This window comes from Stegodyphus dumicola, chromosome 2 (assembly GCF_044657685.1).
Source record: "Stegodyphus dumicola isolate Sdum_Otavi_A_Nest chromosome 2, ASM4465768v1".
Lineage (NCBI taxonomy): Eukaryota > Metazoa > Arthropoda > Arachnida > Araneae > Eresidae > Stegodyphus > Stegodyphus dumicola.
In genome coordinates this window covers 133,575,068-133,590,319 of record NC_140769.1, presented here as the reverse complement: position 1 = coordinate 133,590,319, position 15,252 = coordinate 133,575,068, and the positions used below count along the sequence as shown (strand labels likewise).

General features: G+C 31.9%; 1 protein-coding gene across 1 annotated transcript in view; it reads left to right on the top strand.

The window, feature by feature from the left end:
- The window catches only part of Phf5a (PHD finger protein 5a), a 38,158-nt gene that overhangs the window by 4,460 nt on the left and 18,446 nt on the right, over nt 1–15,252 (top strand). Inside the window, exon 2 of the mRNA XM_085811127.1 lies at nt 14,145–14,168. Coding sequence (XP_085667253.1) covers nt 14,145–14,168 — 24 coding nt within the window. The remainder of the gene's footprint in view (nt 1–14,144; nt 14,169–15,252) is intronic.

Below are 15,252 nucleotides of genomic sequence, written 5' to 3'. Positions count from 1 at the left end.
CCTTCCTTACACTCCGTTTCACAAAATGTCCATTTTCACCAGATTTCTTGCACCGCCATTCAAACTTATCTGTAATATCCTTCCTTTCACACAATCTCATTTCATTCCCACATGTTGGACATTCATACTTATCCCCAATTAATCCTACACTCATACACCATTCAACCAATTCTTTTGAATTATCAGATAAACGCATTAAAAATTTAGAATTCACTTTAGATAGTGCCATGCAATCCAAAAATTAATCAACACTCTTTCACACAACACACAACGAAGCTTAATACAAAATAATATAGTACAGTCAAAAGTCGTTAATTCGGACACCCATAATCCGGACCTCAAAGCTACAAACTTTCTCTGATGCATGTGCGTAAGACCTTTACGGCTGCGAATGTGTGTGTGCGCAGGCCCAAAATACGTTTACGCATGCGCGTTTAATGTGTAACGGACGGTATAAGCTAAGCTAAAATTATCTAATTCAGTTAATGTTGCAGATTGCTTTGTTCCTTAATCTTCGAATTGGATCTGTCTTATTATTTTTTGCAGACTGTTAGAGCAATTTTATAAAAGTAAGCTTGAACTTTCGATTACGTCAAATAGAATTTCCGATATATATATTTACTAATATGTAAAGGATCTACAAAGCGAAAGTATGTTTCGAAGTCCATTAAACAAAAAGTGGAATTGCTGCAAAAAATGGATAAAGGCATATCCTTTGTTTATCTAACCATTCCGAAATCTGTTTATCACTTTCACGCTGCTCTGCGGCGGGGGGACGCCGCAGCGTGCAATGAATTGGAAGTTGATCTGTCAGCACTATCCTTATCTTCAGGGCAGATGTTTTTATTTTATTTGGCTTATAATTCCTTACTAAATGTAGTATTTCATCTCGATGTACTCCATCTTTGATATGATTTAAATCAAATTCCTCGTCATTATAATTCGCTTCCGATAGCGAAGAAAGTAAAGTAAACAAATAAATATTAAGCTTTTTTTTGTTAAATTTTGATACTCTTTAGATCATAATTGTTCTTTATTTCATAAATTACGGTTTCATATTTTTAATTTTATAATTTCTGCAGGCCATCTTACTAGATTTAAACTGATGATCGATAATCTGGAATCGCCGAAGTCCCGACGAGTCCAGATTAACGACTTTTGACTGTACTACAGATATTTTTCCAAATTTAACCCCTTTTCCGATTAAAGAACTGTAATTCGTCCATTAATGTCACATGACATATCTCATGATCTCTCATTTCCCTCACACAAAATAATGCATAATCGGAACTGAGTACTTCTCACATTATTCCCAAAGTCCTAGGTAGTAATCTTTATCACCTCCAAAATGTCGCCAAACTACCTGTTACCATATTCCAAAGATTAGCCATAATCTGAGAAGTACACAGTTCAAATCACAGATTATTTTGTCTCAGAGAAATGAGAGATCATGAGACATGTAATGTGACATTTTCCGGAAAATTCCAGTCGGAATTTTAGCTAATAAGCACTTGGAAACAATTTCGCTGCTAAAGTGCAGAATCGCCCACTTATTTGTTTGGCGTTTTTTACAAAAGTAAGAAGAATTGGATTTTTGTCGATTTTCTTTTACTTTTTAAGTGAAAATAGGTCGATGTGTACATGGATAAAGTCAAGAGTATGCGCAATGCCACTTTTGTGCAATTCTGGGATGTTTTTTTAAGTGAAAATAGGTTGACGTGTACATGGATACTGTGTATGTGCAATTCTTAAAAACGCGGGAAGCAGTTTGCGATTCTGCACTTTCTCCCAATTTCGTACCTAATCTTCATCATGATTAAGCATTTTTGTTCAATAAAAGTTCTAGTATGAGCGTAATTTGGCTAGCAGATTGCTGGAAAAAAAGTTGAGTAAAAAAAAAAAAAAAAAAAAGCCTTTACTTCGTAAAAACAAAATGGCGTCCAAAAAAAAAAACTCGCAAGTTGCTGTAGCAAGGTTGGTTGCCAAATTTTCGCAAAAAAATCGACAAGTTACCATAATCCGAAGATTCACCGAATATCGAGACTGCTGTGCCATTGTAATGCTATGTTTCTTGCAACAAAATTCGGTAAAAGTATATTTACGTGTACCTCTTGGCGAAAATTGCCGATAACGTGGATACCAAGTTTGTACAATTCTTTTACTTGTTATTTTGGCTTTAAAATCGCCGCTACACAAAGCCAAAATAACAAGTCAGAGAATTGCACAAACTCGGTATCTATGTACACATTGACCTATTTTCACTAAAAGCATCACAGAATTGCACAAACTAGGCACACTTTCTTGACTTTATCCATGTACACGTCTACCTATTTTCACTTAAAAAAATCACCAGAGCATTACACATTTTCTTGACTTGGTGATAAATGAAACAACAACTTTGCGATAATAGAAGGGGTACCCTTTGGTCTACTCTAACCCCAAATTCTCCTTGTTGTTCATTGTTAGTGCCGTAGTAAGCAATTTTTGAAACTAGTCTAATGCATGCCCTCGAATGACGACAAACTTCTCACCAAAAATGTTTGGCGAGAACCTGCACTATCTAAATCTTTTGTTTACATTTTAAATTTTAAGCCTTAAATGTCTGCAAAAACACAGTTTTCGCTCATGCAAAAGCTACGTTTTTAACACAATATTTACGCCAGAAATCTAAAACAAACAAAAAAAAAAAAAAAAAAAAAATTAGAAAGCAAAAACGTTAAGTTTCTAACCAAAAATATTTGACAAGAATCCATGTACATACCAGAAAAAATCAATCAGAGAACTGCACAATCAATGCAGCATAGGAATTACGCACACCTCGTTAAAATAATAACAATAACTAGCAATAACATAACAATAATAATAACAATAACATAACAATAAATTTTAAACAATACCATGTACACAGTATTCTGTTTTAACTTAAAGAAACATCAGCGAATTGCACAATCTAGGTATCGCCACAGCCTCAGCATTGTGACTAATCAACAAAATAAACTAAAATAAATAAATTATAAACAATTCAAAAAATGGCTAATATTCCATAAGTGCGGTAAGTTGGCGCCAAACTATTTTGGTGGCAATGAAAGAACTAAATGTGATTTTTAAATGTAAAAAGAATAGTAACTTTTAAATTTTGCAGTAGTGAAATGCCATTATTTTATGTAAACAGAATAGTAAAATGAGATGATATAATACTAGATGAGTAAAACAAAGTCCAACAGCTTTGCAAGTAAAAACATAGTCCCATCTACGTAAGTCATCATAAAATAGTAGAATGAACAATTCTTGTAAATAATTATTGAGTAAATAAATATATACACTTATCAGTTAGAGTAGACTTTAAGGTACCCCTTGTATTATCGCAAAGTTGTTTCATTTATCGCCAAGTTGTTGTCTCATTTATGACAACCTGAGTAGTTGAATGCTATGGAAATCCTATTATGACCTAATTGGTTGCGGTGAATTTGAATCATGGGAAAAAATTTGGAAAGTGTGTGTCGTATTTTGGGTAAAGGCTTGTGTGTGATGGAGAAATACTTTGTTATTTTGTGGTAAATTGGCTGAATGTGGTAAGATTAATTTGAAGTTTCTGTAGGATTTAGAATTAAAGGGGAAAAAAGCATTAATTGACTGGTGTGTAAATGAAGGTTTACTTAGTAGCCATTATTAACATTCCTGTTTGGAGGATGGAAATGTGTAGGGTCGAACATCGGATATATTTTACTCTTATTTTTGTGAATTTATGTGGTGATGCCAGTATACAGATTCTAGTTCAGATAATTTTAGGAAGTGTTTGGATGCTGTTAAGGAATTTTGTTTAATTCAAGACGCGTAAATTCAGGAAGTGGGTATTTCCTTCATGTAGTGCTAAGATGAATTTCCTTTTTTGTATAATTTTATTGTTTGATTTTCATTGTCAAAGTCAAGGGAGTGCATAAAGCCTAGTTTGTGCAATTCTCTGATGATTTTTAAGTGAAAATAGGTTGATGTGTACATGGATAAAGGGAGTGCGCAGTGCCATTTTTGTGCAATTCTGGGATGTTTTCTTAAGTGAAAATAGGTCGATGTGTACATGGATACCAAGTTTGTGCAATTCTTTGTCTTGTTATTTTAGCTTTGTGTAGCAGTGATTTTTCACCGCTACCAAAGCCAAAATAACAAGTCAAAGAATTGCACAAACTCGGTGTCCATGTATTGCCAAGTTTTGCCAAGGGGTACCCTAAAATATACTTTTACCCACTTATCAGAGCACTGCGAATTGAGTTTTAAACATAAACAGAATAACAAATTTTTGCTTACAGTGGTGAACAGCAAGTGTTATGTACAAACAGAATAGTAAATGAAATTGATTAAATGATAAAACAACGTCGTGAAATTCAACACACTAAACAACTTTTGTTCAAAACTTTAAATATTCCACATAATTCAATAGCCACATGCAAGAAACAAAACATTAAAAAATAATAATTAACTAAATAAAATTAAATGAAAACATTCATAAGTAACTTCACGTCATCTGAAATTCAACATTCTCCCATCAGCAACAGCTTAACCTTCTTCAAATATTTATATAAATATAATATTAAACATATATAATAATAATAATATTAAACATTAAAACTTTAAAAAACAAACACAGTATTTCAAAATTAAATTTAAAAAAAAATCTTCTGGCTACACTAAATTCTCACTCGTAAAGCTCTAGGTTTGGCACAAGAAAACATACAGCTGGAAACCACAACCAAATCAAAATCATGCAAAATAAAAAACTCTCACTCCAATAATAGAATATTAAACCAAAAAGCAACAATAACAACAGAACTTCATAGCCAAAAAAAAAGAACATAACATTTTACAAAATAAAAACAACAATAAAATAAAATGTATCTACCTTTGTGAATATTTCTTCAAACAGCAGAAATATCAATTTCAAACATCAGCAAAACTCATCAATTTTCGCCACTTTATCCTCCCCCAAATCTTCTGAGACAGAGAGCATACAAAGTCCAGCATACCTTCATGAATAAAATTTTACCTTTACCTTTTAATACTAAATTTACCTTGCACACAATCCAAAATACGCGACTGAAATTTTCCCATCACCTCTTTCATTGCAACATAAGCCATTTCAAAACACCCACTAAACTAACCAACCAGCAAATAAAACCATTCCATCAAAATGAAGTTTCAACATCAAAAAGGTTGCCATACAAACAACATTGCGGCAAAACCATCATAGAACATACAATCGTGCCAAAAACCAGCACAGGATACATATTGCCACATAGGGCGACGCAATACATATGGGGGTGTATATAAGAGTAGTACCCAACTTTTAATTTGTTCATTTTAAGTTTTTCGATTTAGTTCTGTTTATCGTTGTGAATAAAATATATAAGTTTCTATCGTTCATCTGCAGTATTCTATGTTGAGATTTTATTTAAGATGTATTACATCTTAAATCAGCCATAAATTGATATTTATTTTAGAAGTTTGAGAAAATATTTGAGTATTTCGAATGAATTCAATTCAAGCCCTCTTTAAAAAGCTTACACCTGGAGTGCATTCATTTTTACTGAGATTATATATTTTTTGTTTGGCTCTAGTGTAGAATTGGCTGCTCCTTTGACTTTAGAAATAGATCGATGTGTACATGGAAAAAGTCAAGGCAGTGGGCAATGCCAAGTCTGTGCAATTCTCTGATTTGTTTCAAGTGAAAATAGGTCGATGTGTATATAGATGCAGAGTTTGTGCAACTTTTTGATTTGTTATTTTCGCTTTGTGTAGCGGCGATTTTTGGTGCTACACAAAGCAAAAATAACAAGTTAAAAAATTGCACAAACTCGGTGTCCATGTACCGGCAATTTTCGCCAAGCGGCACCCGTAAATATGTTTTACCACTATATTTTGCTTTCATCACCGCATGTTTATCAATACATGACAACTTGAGTAAGGGCTTAAGGAGCGATACCTAAACCTTTATATATATATATACAGTCAAAAGTCGTTAATCCGGACTCGTCGGTACTTCGGCGATTCCGGATTATAGATCATCAGTTTAAACCTGGTAAGATGGCATGCAGAAATTATAAAATTAAAAATATGAAACCGTAATTTATGAAATAAAGAACAATTATGATCTAAAGGGTATCAAAATTTACAAAAAAAAAAAAAAAGCTTAATATTTATTTGTTTACTTTATTAAACATTTCTTTCAATGTAAGTTGTTTAAGTTGCTTTGTTTTTTATGTGATAATACTTTCTCTTTAATTCTATAAACAGACATAATTTCTTGTTCAGTTACAAAGTTCCGCTGTTCAAGTCCTATACAGTCAAAAGTCATTAAGCCGGACTCGTCGGGACTTCAGTGATTCTGGATTATCGATTTTTCCGGATTATAGATCATCAGTTTAAATCTGGTAAGATGGCATGCAGAAATTATAAAATTAAAAATATGAAACCGTAATTTATGAAATAAAGAACAATTATGATCTAAAGGGTATCAAAATGTACAAAAAGAACAAAAACAAAACTTAATATTTATTTGTTTACTTTATTAAACATTTCTTTCAATGTAAGTTGTTTAAGTTGCTTGGTTTTATGTGATAATACTTTCTCTTTAATTCTATAAACAGACATAATTTCTTCTTCAGTTACAAAGTTCCGTTGTTAAAGTCCTATAATTGCTGTGTCGAGAACACCGACTAATTTGTAAATCGAAATTTTTTTCTTTTCAATAACTTCTGTGTCACTTTCTTCTTTACCGGAAGCGAATTATAATGACGAGGAATTTGATTTAAATCATGTCAAAGACGGCGTACATCGAGACGAAATACTACATTTAGTAAGGAATTATAAGCCAAATAAAATAAAAACATCTGCCCTGAAAATAAGGATAGTGCTGACAGATTAACGTCCAATTCATTGCGCGGCGGCGTTCCCCCCTTCCTCCCGGGACGCAGAGCAGCGTGAAATTGATAAACAGATTTCGGAATGGTTTAAGAAAAGAAGGATATGCCTTTATCCATTTTTTTTTTTTTCAGCAATTCCACTTTTTGTTTAATGGACTTCTAAACATACATTTGCTTTGTAGATCCTTTACATATTAGTAAACATATATCGGAAATTCTCTTTGACATAATCAAAAGTTCAAGCTTACTTTTATAAAATTGCTCTAACAGTCTGCAAAAAATAATAAGCTGGATCCAATTCGAAGATTAAGGAACAATGCAATCTGCAACATTAACTGAATTAGATAATTTTAGCTTAGCTTATACCGTCCGTTATATATTAAAAGCGTAAACGTATTACGCGCATGCTCACACGTATATTCGCAGCCGTAAAAGTCTTACGTGACGCATGCGCAGAAAGTTTGTAGCTTTGAGGTCCGGATTATGGGTGTCCGAATTAACGACTTTTGACTGTAATTACTGTGTCGAGAATACCGACTAATTTGTGAATCGAAATTTTTTCGTTTTCAATAACCTTTGTGTCACTTTCTTCACTATTGGAAGCGAATTATAATGACGAGGAATTTGATTTAAATCATATCAAAGAAGGAGTACATCGAGATGAAATACTACGTTTAGTAAGGAATTATAAGCCAATCAATACATGACAACTTGAGTAATGGCTTAAGGAGCGATACCTAACGACACATGCGCAGAAAGTTTGTAGCTTTGAGGTCCGGATTATAGATCATTCCGGATTATGGGTGTCCGAATTAACGACTTTTGACTGTATATTAGTAATTGAGAACTTTTTCTATTGCAATTACGCTTGGCGATGATTATAGATTTAAGTTAAATGCGCTAAGAAATGTTGGCAGGAAATATTTAACAAAAATTTCTTTTCATATGCTAAAAATAGATTGTGTTAATGATACTTATAAACTAAAAGATTACATTTAGTGCTATTTGAATTAAAAATAATTGATTTGTTATTCACATAAACCCAGAACTAACACCAGAGTTCATATGGCCACACCGGATGGCAGAATTTCGAGAAGACAATGGGAGGCACTTGATAGCAGAATTTAGGAGCCACAGAGATTTCATAAGGCACCGGCCCTCAATAAACCTTTAGTATATGTGGGAATTTATTTATTCAGGACTTAGACAGGAAATAGGTGCAAGTATAATAAATAACTAATCCAATTTCAGGCTTAATTGTCTCGGTGCACAATAGAAGCGAGATAAAATTTAGCAGACCAACTCATCTTTAGTCTCCAATCTCATAATACATAGCCAAATATGTGAACATTAGCTACATTTTCTGATGATAACCGCAAATCTGAAGATTTTCGAGTATCGCAAACCAAAGGTGAAATTTTCCAATTAGCGGTAATAAATGCAGAAGATATAAAAAAAGTTTTTCACTGTGATAACAATATCCTCAATCATCAATCAGTTACCAGATGGCAAAATCTGTAGTATGATTCTAGATCCAGAAAATACCGCTACAGACAGAGTGACAGAGAGAAGAAAAAATTTAGATGGACAAATTAGTCTGAATTCTAGACACAGCAATTACAGGACTTCAACAATGGTACTTTATAACTGAATAAGAAATTATGTCTATGTATAGAATTAAAGAGAAATTATTAGCACAACAAAATGTAGCAACTTAAACAACTTGAAAAAAATGTTTACTAAAGTAAAAAAAATAATATTAAGCCCACCCCCCCTTTTTTGTTGTTATTGTTGTTGTTGTAAATTTTGATGCCTTTAAGATCAGCGGTTCTCAACCTTTTGACTAATGCATACCATCTAAACAAAAATTGAAAACCTTTAATACCACCACTACAAAGTACTACTACCACCACCACCACTTTTGAACAAAGCTCAGATTGCATAAATTTACGAGTACAGTCAAAAGTCGTTAATTCGGACACCCATAATCCGGAATGATCTATAATCCGGACCTCAAAGCTACAAATTTTCTGCGCATGCGTCGCGTTGACGCATGCGCGTAAGACCTTCACCGCTGCGAATTTGCGTGTGCGCGTGCGCAAAATACGTTTACGAATGCGCGTTTAATGTATAACGGACGGGATAAGCTAAGCTAAAATTATCTAATTATCTATTTCAGTTAATGTTGCAGATTGCGTTGTTCCTTAATCTTCGAATTGGATCCGGATTATTATTTTTTGCAGACTGTTAGAGCAATTTTATAAAAGTAAGCTTGAACTTTCGATTATGTCAAATAGAATTTCCGATATATATTTACTAATATGTAAAGGATATACAAAGCGAAAGTATCTTTCGGAGTCCATTAAACAAAAAGTGGTATTGCTGCAAAAAATGGATAAAGGCCATATCCTTTGTTTATCTAAACTTTAACGTTTGTTTATCTAAACTTTGTTTATCTTTAACGCGGCGGCAGCGTGCATTGAATTGGAAGTTGATCTGTCAGCACTATCCTTATCTTAAGGGCAGATGTTTTTATTTTATTTGGCTTATAATTGCTTACTCAATGTAGTATTTCATCTGGTCTTTGATATGATTTAAATCAAATGCCTCGTCATTATAATTCGCTTCCGATAGCGAAGAAAGTAACAGAGGTTATTGAAAACGAAAAAATTTCGATTGACAAATTATTCGGTATTCTCGACACAGCAATTATAGGACTTGAACAGCGGAACTTTGTAACTGAACAAGAAATTATGTCTGTTTATAAAATTATAGAGAATGTATTATAACATAAAAAACGAAGCAACTTAAACAACTTACATTGAAAGAAATGTTTAATAAAGTAAACAAAATAAATATTAAGCTTTTTTTTTTGTAAATTTTGATACCCTTTAGATCATAATTGTTCTTTATTTCGTAAATTACGGTTTCATATTTTTAATTTTATAATTTCTGCATGCCATTTTACCAGATTTAAACTGATGATCTATAATCCGGAAAAATCGATAATCCGGAATCGACGAGTCCGGATTAACGACTTTTGACTGTATTAGAGAAAAAAACTCAATCAGAATATTGGGGATTTAATCTTTGAATTTAATAGTTAAAAATATAAACTATTTTTTCTCTTGTGTACCATTGGTTGAGAACCCCCGCTTTAGATCATAAATGCTTCATTGTTTCATAAATCATGATTTCATATTTTTAATTTTATTAGTTCTACATGCTATATTACTAAATTTAAACTGATGATCTAATATTCAGAAAAATCCCAAATCCAGAATTGTGGAAGTCCGGATCTAGGACTTTGTACTGTATCATACACTGATCATCAAAATATGAAAGTAAAATGCTAATATTCTATTTTCCATTTAATACTGCCGTGCAGATGTTATTTTTATAACAAATAGTAATTGTCAAGATAGCTGACAAGCAAGTACATTGGCAGCGCACATTCAAAAGGCAACAGCAATATATATAATATATTATAACCTACACACTGTAAAAAAAATTCTGTAACATTACTAAAAAAACTCATGGAAACTGGGATGCCATGGGTATTTTGAGTAACAGTAACAAGTGCATTCTTTGTAACTTTACAAGGATTATACCTGTAATGGTTCTAGATCTTTTCCTGGTCATATTACAGCAAATAATTATATAAGCAGAACATATTTTTCTCATGTAAAATCCCAAACGATGTATCTGTAATGGTTGCAGATTATGTGTGTGTAATATTACAGCAAGTAATTATGTATAAAGAACATGTTTTTCTCATGTAAAATCCCAACAGATATATTTGTAACCATTACAGGTTGTTTGCTTGTATTATTACAACAAGTAATTATGTAAGAAGAACATGTTTTTCTCATGTAAAATTCCAACAGATATATCTGTAACCATTACAGGTTATTTGTTTGTATTATTTCAGGAAGTAATTATACAAGTACATCGTACTTTTCTTATGTAATTACATATGTTGAATATATTTGTTGCAACTGAAATGCTAAAGGATATATATATAAAGATAATAGATGTTTTGACTAAAATAATGGCTTATTATAATATATATATATATTGCAAAGTACTTTTGTTTTAATGAAGAGAAACTTATGCCCAATATAACTGAAAGGTTTTTCAAATTATTACCAGTCTGAAGATGAATTTAGATTAATTTAAAAGTAATTTTAACTCATTTCCCCCCCCCCCCTCAATAAAATTCTCATCATTTCGTTCTGCCATTACCCAATTTTCATGCAATTCTGCTGAAAATGCATTCTTAGTTTTTGCTACAGACTGCTCGCAAATTTCAAGTTTTAATTATGGATACCCTGTAAATAATTACAGCATTGGGCTTTCATTGCAATATTAACTTAATCAGTATATTTTTGCTCATTATCCTTTAATTTTGATAACCAGTGTATAAATCTTATAGCTGGTTGTTTTGATTAAAGTATGAATCATGGTAATATGAAAAAATACTGCCTCACCTTTCAAAAATGCTTAGTTTAAAATTCCCATGTTTGAGAAGTTCTTAAAAAGAATAAAAATTGATTGCACGAAAGCTTTTTGAAAAAGTATGAATTGACAGCCCGTAGAAAAAAAGAAATTACTAATTCAAAAGACTTAGTATTTAACAATATTAACAATTCAAGTAAGAGAAACTACCTAACAGTTCATATGAACAAATTAACTGAATAGTATCCTAAATTAACTGGGAATTAATTAAAAGAAATGTAATCTAAAAAATGGAAAAGTAGCTATATAAGTTTTAATATTTAAAACTGTGTTTATACAGGGTGATTCATAAAGAAGTATACACTTTCTAGGTGCTATAAAACAGTAACAGTCAAAGATGTGCACCACTTGAGCAAACCGTTAGGTAGATATAAAGTTTGTGTCTCATCCCTGACAGAAGTGATGTAGGCAATAGCATGCATGTCATGTGACTACTCAGTCAAAATGGCAGTGTCTGCAGTGGAGAAGACTTTTTGTGTTCTTGAATTCAGCCAAACAGAATTTACAGCTGCTGCACAACAGCATTTTCAATCATGATTCAGAAAAGAACCTCCAGCTAGAAAATCTATCTATCAATGGCATGAAAAAATTTAAAACTATGGGCTGTTTGTGCAAAAGTTATGGATGACCTAACATGTTTTGGTGGAAATGGATTACCGGCTTGATGTGTGTCATATAATTAAGGGTTCGCACATAGTTCCACATAATCACATCTGTGACTGTATGAGTGGAAAACTTAAAATAATTTCATACAATTCTGTTACAGGTAATATATAATATCTTAATTGTTCTCGATTTATAGCGCATTAAAACGTTATACTTCTTTATAAATCACACTGTATAATTAAAACAACTATAAATTGAATTATAGTCTGTAACTTGTGACCTACCTTGTGACTTATGTATACTGAATTTGTGTCATCATCAGAGATCAAGTAAGCTCGCGAACCTGTGACATCACAAAAATCATGTGATCTGTGATTTCACATGCTATTTTTTGCTACTTTTCAATTTTTCTTTGGCTACTTTAGTTCTAAAAATTCTGGCAGTACTGCACATTAGAGTCCAAAAATTGTCTGCTCTTGTTATGACAATCCCTCCATTTACTTGGTAGAAAAAATGTACTCTGTAAATAAGAAGTTAGAAATGTATTAAATGAAAATTTTGCTGCAAAAATTAATGAATTTTTCAAGAAAGGGATTGAAAGATTACTAAAAGTCGCAGAGAATGAATGATGCTATATTAATGATTAAATTTATGTAATATTGTTTTTCCGAATATTGAAATTGTCTGATTCAATCATGCCTTACTTTCTGATCAATCTGATGCAATTAAAGTGGATTTATAGATGATAAAAGGCATTATTGATTAGTTCATAATGATAACTGGAATAACTGATAAAATTTTTTATAAACACTGTACATTTTAGTTATATAGAAGGCAGAAATCATGGATTGTCATTAAATATTTTTTTGCTTACATAAATGAGATATGCTTGGAAATTTAGATTGTAGGACAGAGAATATATCAAACATAATATTTCTGAGAAATAGAGAAACTAGTACACCCCTATGAGATGATTAATTATTTTCATCCAAGGACAATGGCAGGCAAGAAGTCTATTCTTCATGAGCAGACAACAGACTCAAAATTAGCACATATTTAATTTTTTTTCTAATTGTCCTTGCCTGTGAAAAGTAGGCATTGAGTATTGGCAATTTTATGAATTAGTGAGAAAAATTCATTTGGCAATCCTTACAACTCATAGGTACAGTTTTATTCATAAATAAAAGTTAAAAAACAGCATTTTGTGAGAAACAAGGAAAAATCTATGGTCAGTAATTAAATTTTTTCAGTCAGTGCATGCTGTTAGGGGAAATGAGAGTTAAATATATTATAAAGCATTTTCTCGCTCCTTTCTGCATGCCTTCATGGTGTAATAGTAGCACACTTGGTGTGTATTCAAGAGGTTCAGGTTTGAGTTCCGGCGAGGGCATTGTTAATTTTTTATGTTTTTTACTTTAAAAATAACTGATGACTTTGTAATAGCGCTCGAACTAAAAGATGGTGCATGATGATTTTTCACCATCAGGATTTGGCGATTAAGTCCCCTAGTCCCCAGTTGCCCTTTAAAAGGGGGAGTATATAAGGTATTTTCTCCCTCCTTCCTACATGCCTTTGAAGTATAACAGTAGCACACTCAGCGCATGTTCAAGAAGTCAAAGTTTGATTCCCGCGAGGGCATTGCTCATTTTTCATGTATCCTGCTAAAATAATAATAATAATGTTTCTACAATATAAACTGTATAAGTCTGCATGTACCCATGTGCTTGTGTGAATATCCTGTTACGTGTATAATCAAAAATGTGCCAAACACAGCAGTGTATCGAATGTTGAACCAAAGGTGCAGGATAAATAGAAAGTGCTAAATAATCCTTAATTTCTCCACGTGAGTTATTGCAGCACACTGGTGGCTAAAAGATGCAAAGGTCAAGTTGTTAAAATATAGTTTATAAATATTGCTTGCTTATGTTTTTAAAATGTTTATTTTTTAATTTGTTATTGTACATTTTGCTGTTTTCATTTTAGAAACTAGGATATATTACTTGAGAAGAAAAATCATAATAATCTCAAATGTGAATTAATTTAATCTTTACCAGCATATGAAAAGTAGCATGTACTAATTATGTTCCTTTCCTTTTTTAATTTCAGCCATAGGACGATTATGTGAAAAATGTAAGTATTACAGTCTTCATTCTCAAAGTAATGTAGTTTGAATGATACAGAAAACTTATTTTTGCATTTCTATTTATCCTTTTGTGTTTTACCATATCCTTATTTTCTTAGATAGAAATAGTCTTTCATATTTTTTATATATATGCACTATAAAATTTTTAGTTTCCTAAAGTATTATTTACATTTGAAAAAGTAATTTTCTTTTCTTTTTATGTAGCTTATATTATGTGCATTAAAATTCTGTTCTGTGATCTTGCCCCTCAAAAGCTATTTTATACATTCTGCAAAAAGTAAAGTGCTAACAGGCTTTTACAATCTTAACTTTATTTTCTGTAGTCATCTAAGTAGTCATTCAAAGTAGTTTGATTTTCTGTAGTCATATAAAATGTCATCTATTAACCTGTTTTACACACAGTGCCATTTCAGTACTGCACATTTAACTGTTTAGTAGAAATTTGTCTTTTTAGTTAGTTTGTTTTTATAGAAGTTCCTGGTTTAACTGCACAGCAGTGTGCTGAGTAATCTTTGCCATGTCTTTTCTATTATGCTAAATATGACAGCTTCAGTGAAATTTTGGTTTCTTTTTACAAAATCTTGAACTGATGAAGTTTTTATTATTGAGCTGAAGGGGAAATAATGTGTTTAATATAACAAAAATGCATCACTGCTTTATAATGTCAAGATGCATTATTGTTTAAAACAAGCCTGAGTATGAGGATATCATAAGACATGAAAGGAGCGAGTTGATCAGTATATTTTTTTAACACTGCAAGGTAAATTTCAAACCCAGTTATCTAACAGTTGAAGAAAAATACAAAAGAGGTATCCTCATTGGAAGGATGTTTTTGAAAGATTGCTGTATCTGTTGCACATACACATCTGATGATCTAGAAATGAGGGATCGTCTCAGTATCCATTACTTCTAAAGAACTGTTGGATCTAGTCCACTGAACTAGCTCATTACCTGGAAAATATATTTTGAATGAATTAAAATGGCTTTCTGCCCTTTAAACTTGATAGGTAAATATAAAAGAAATTAAAGTTTATACACATGAAGTAATTAAAGTCCTAGTAATGACAAGTA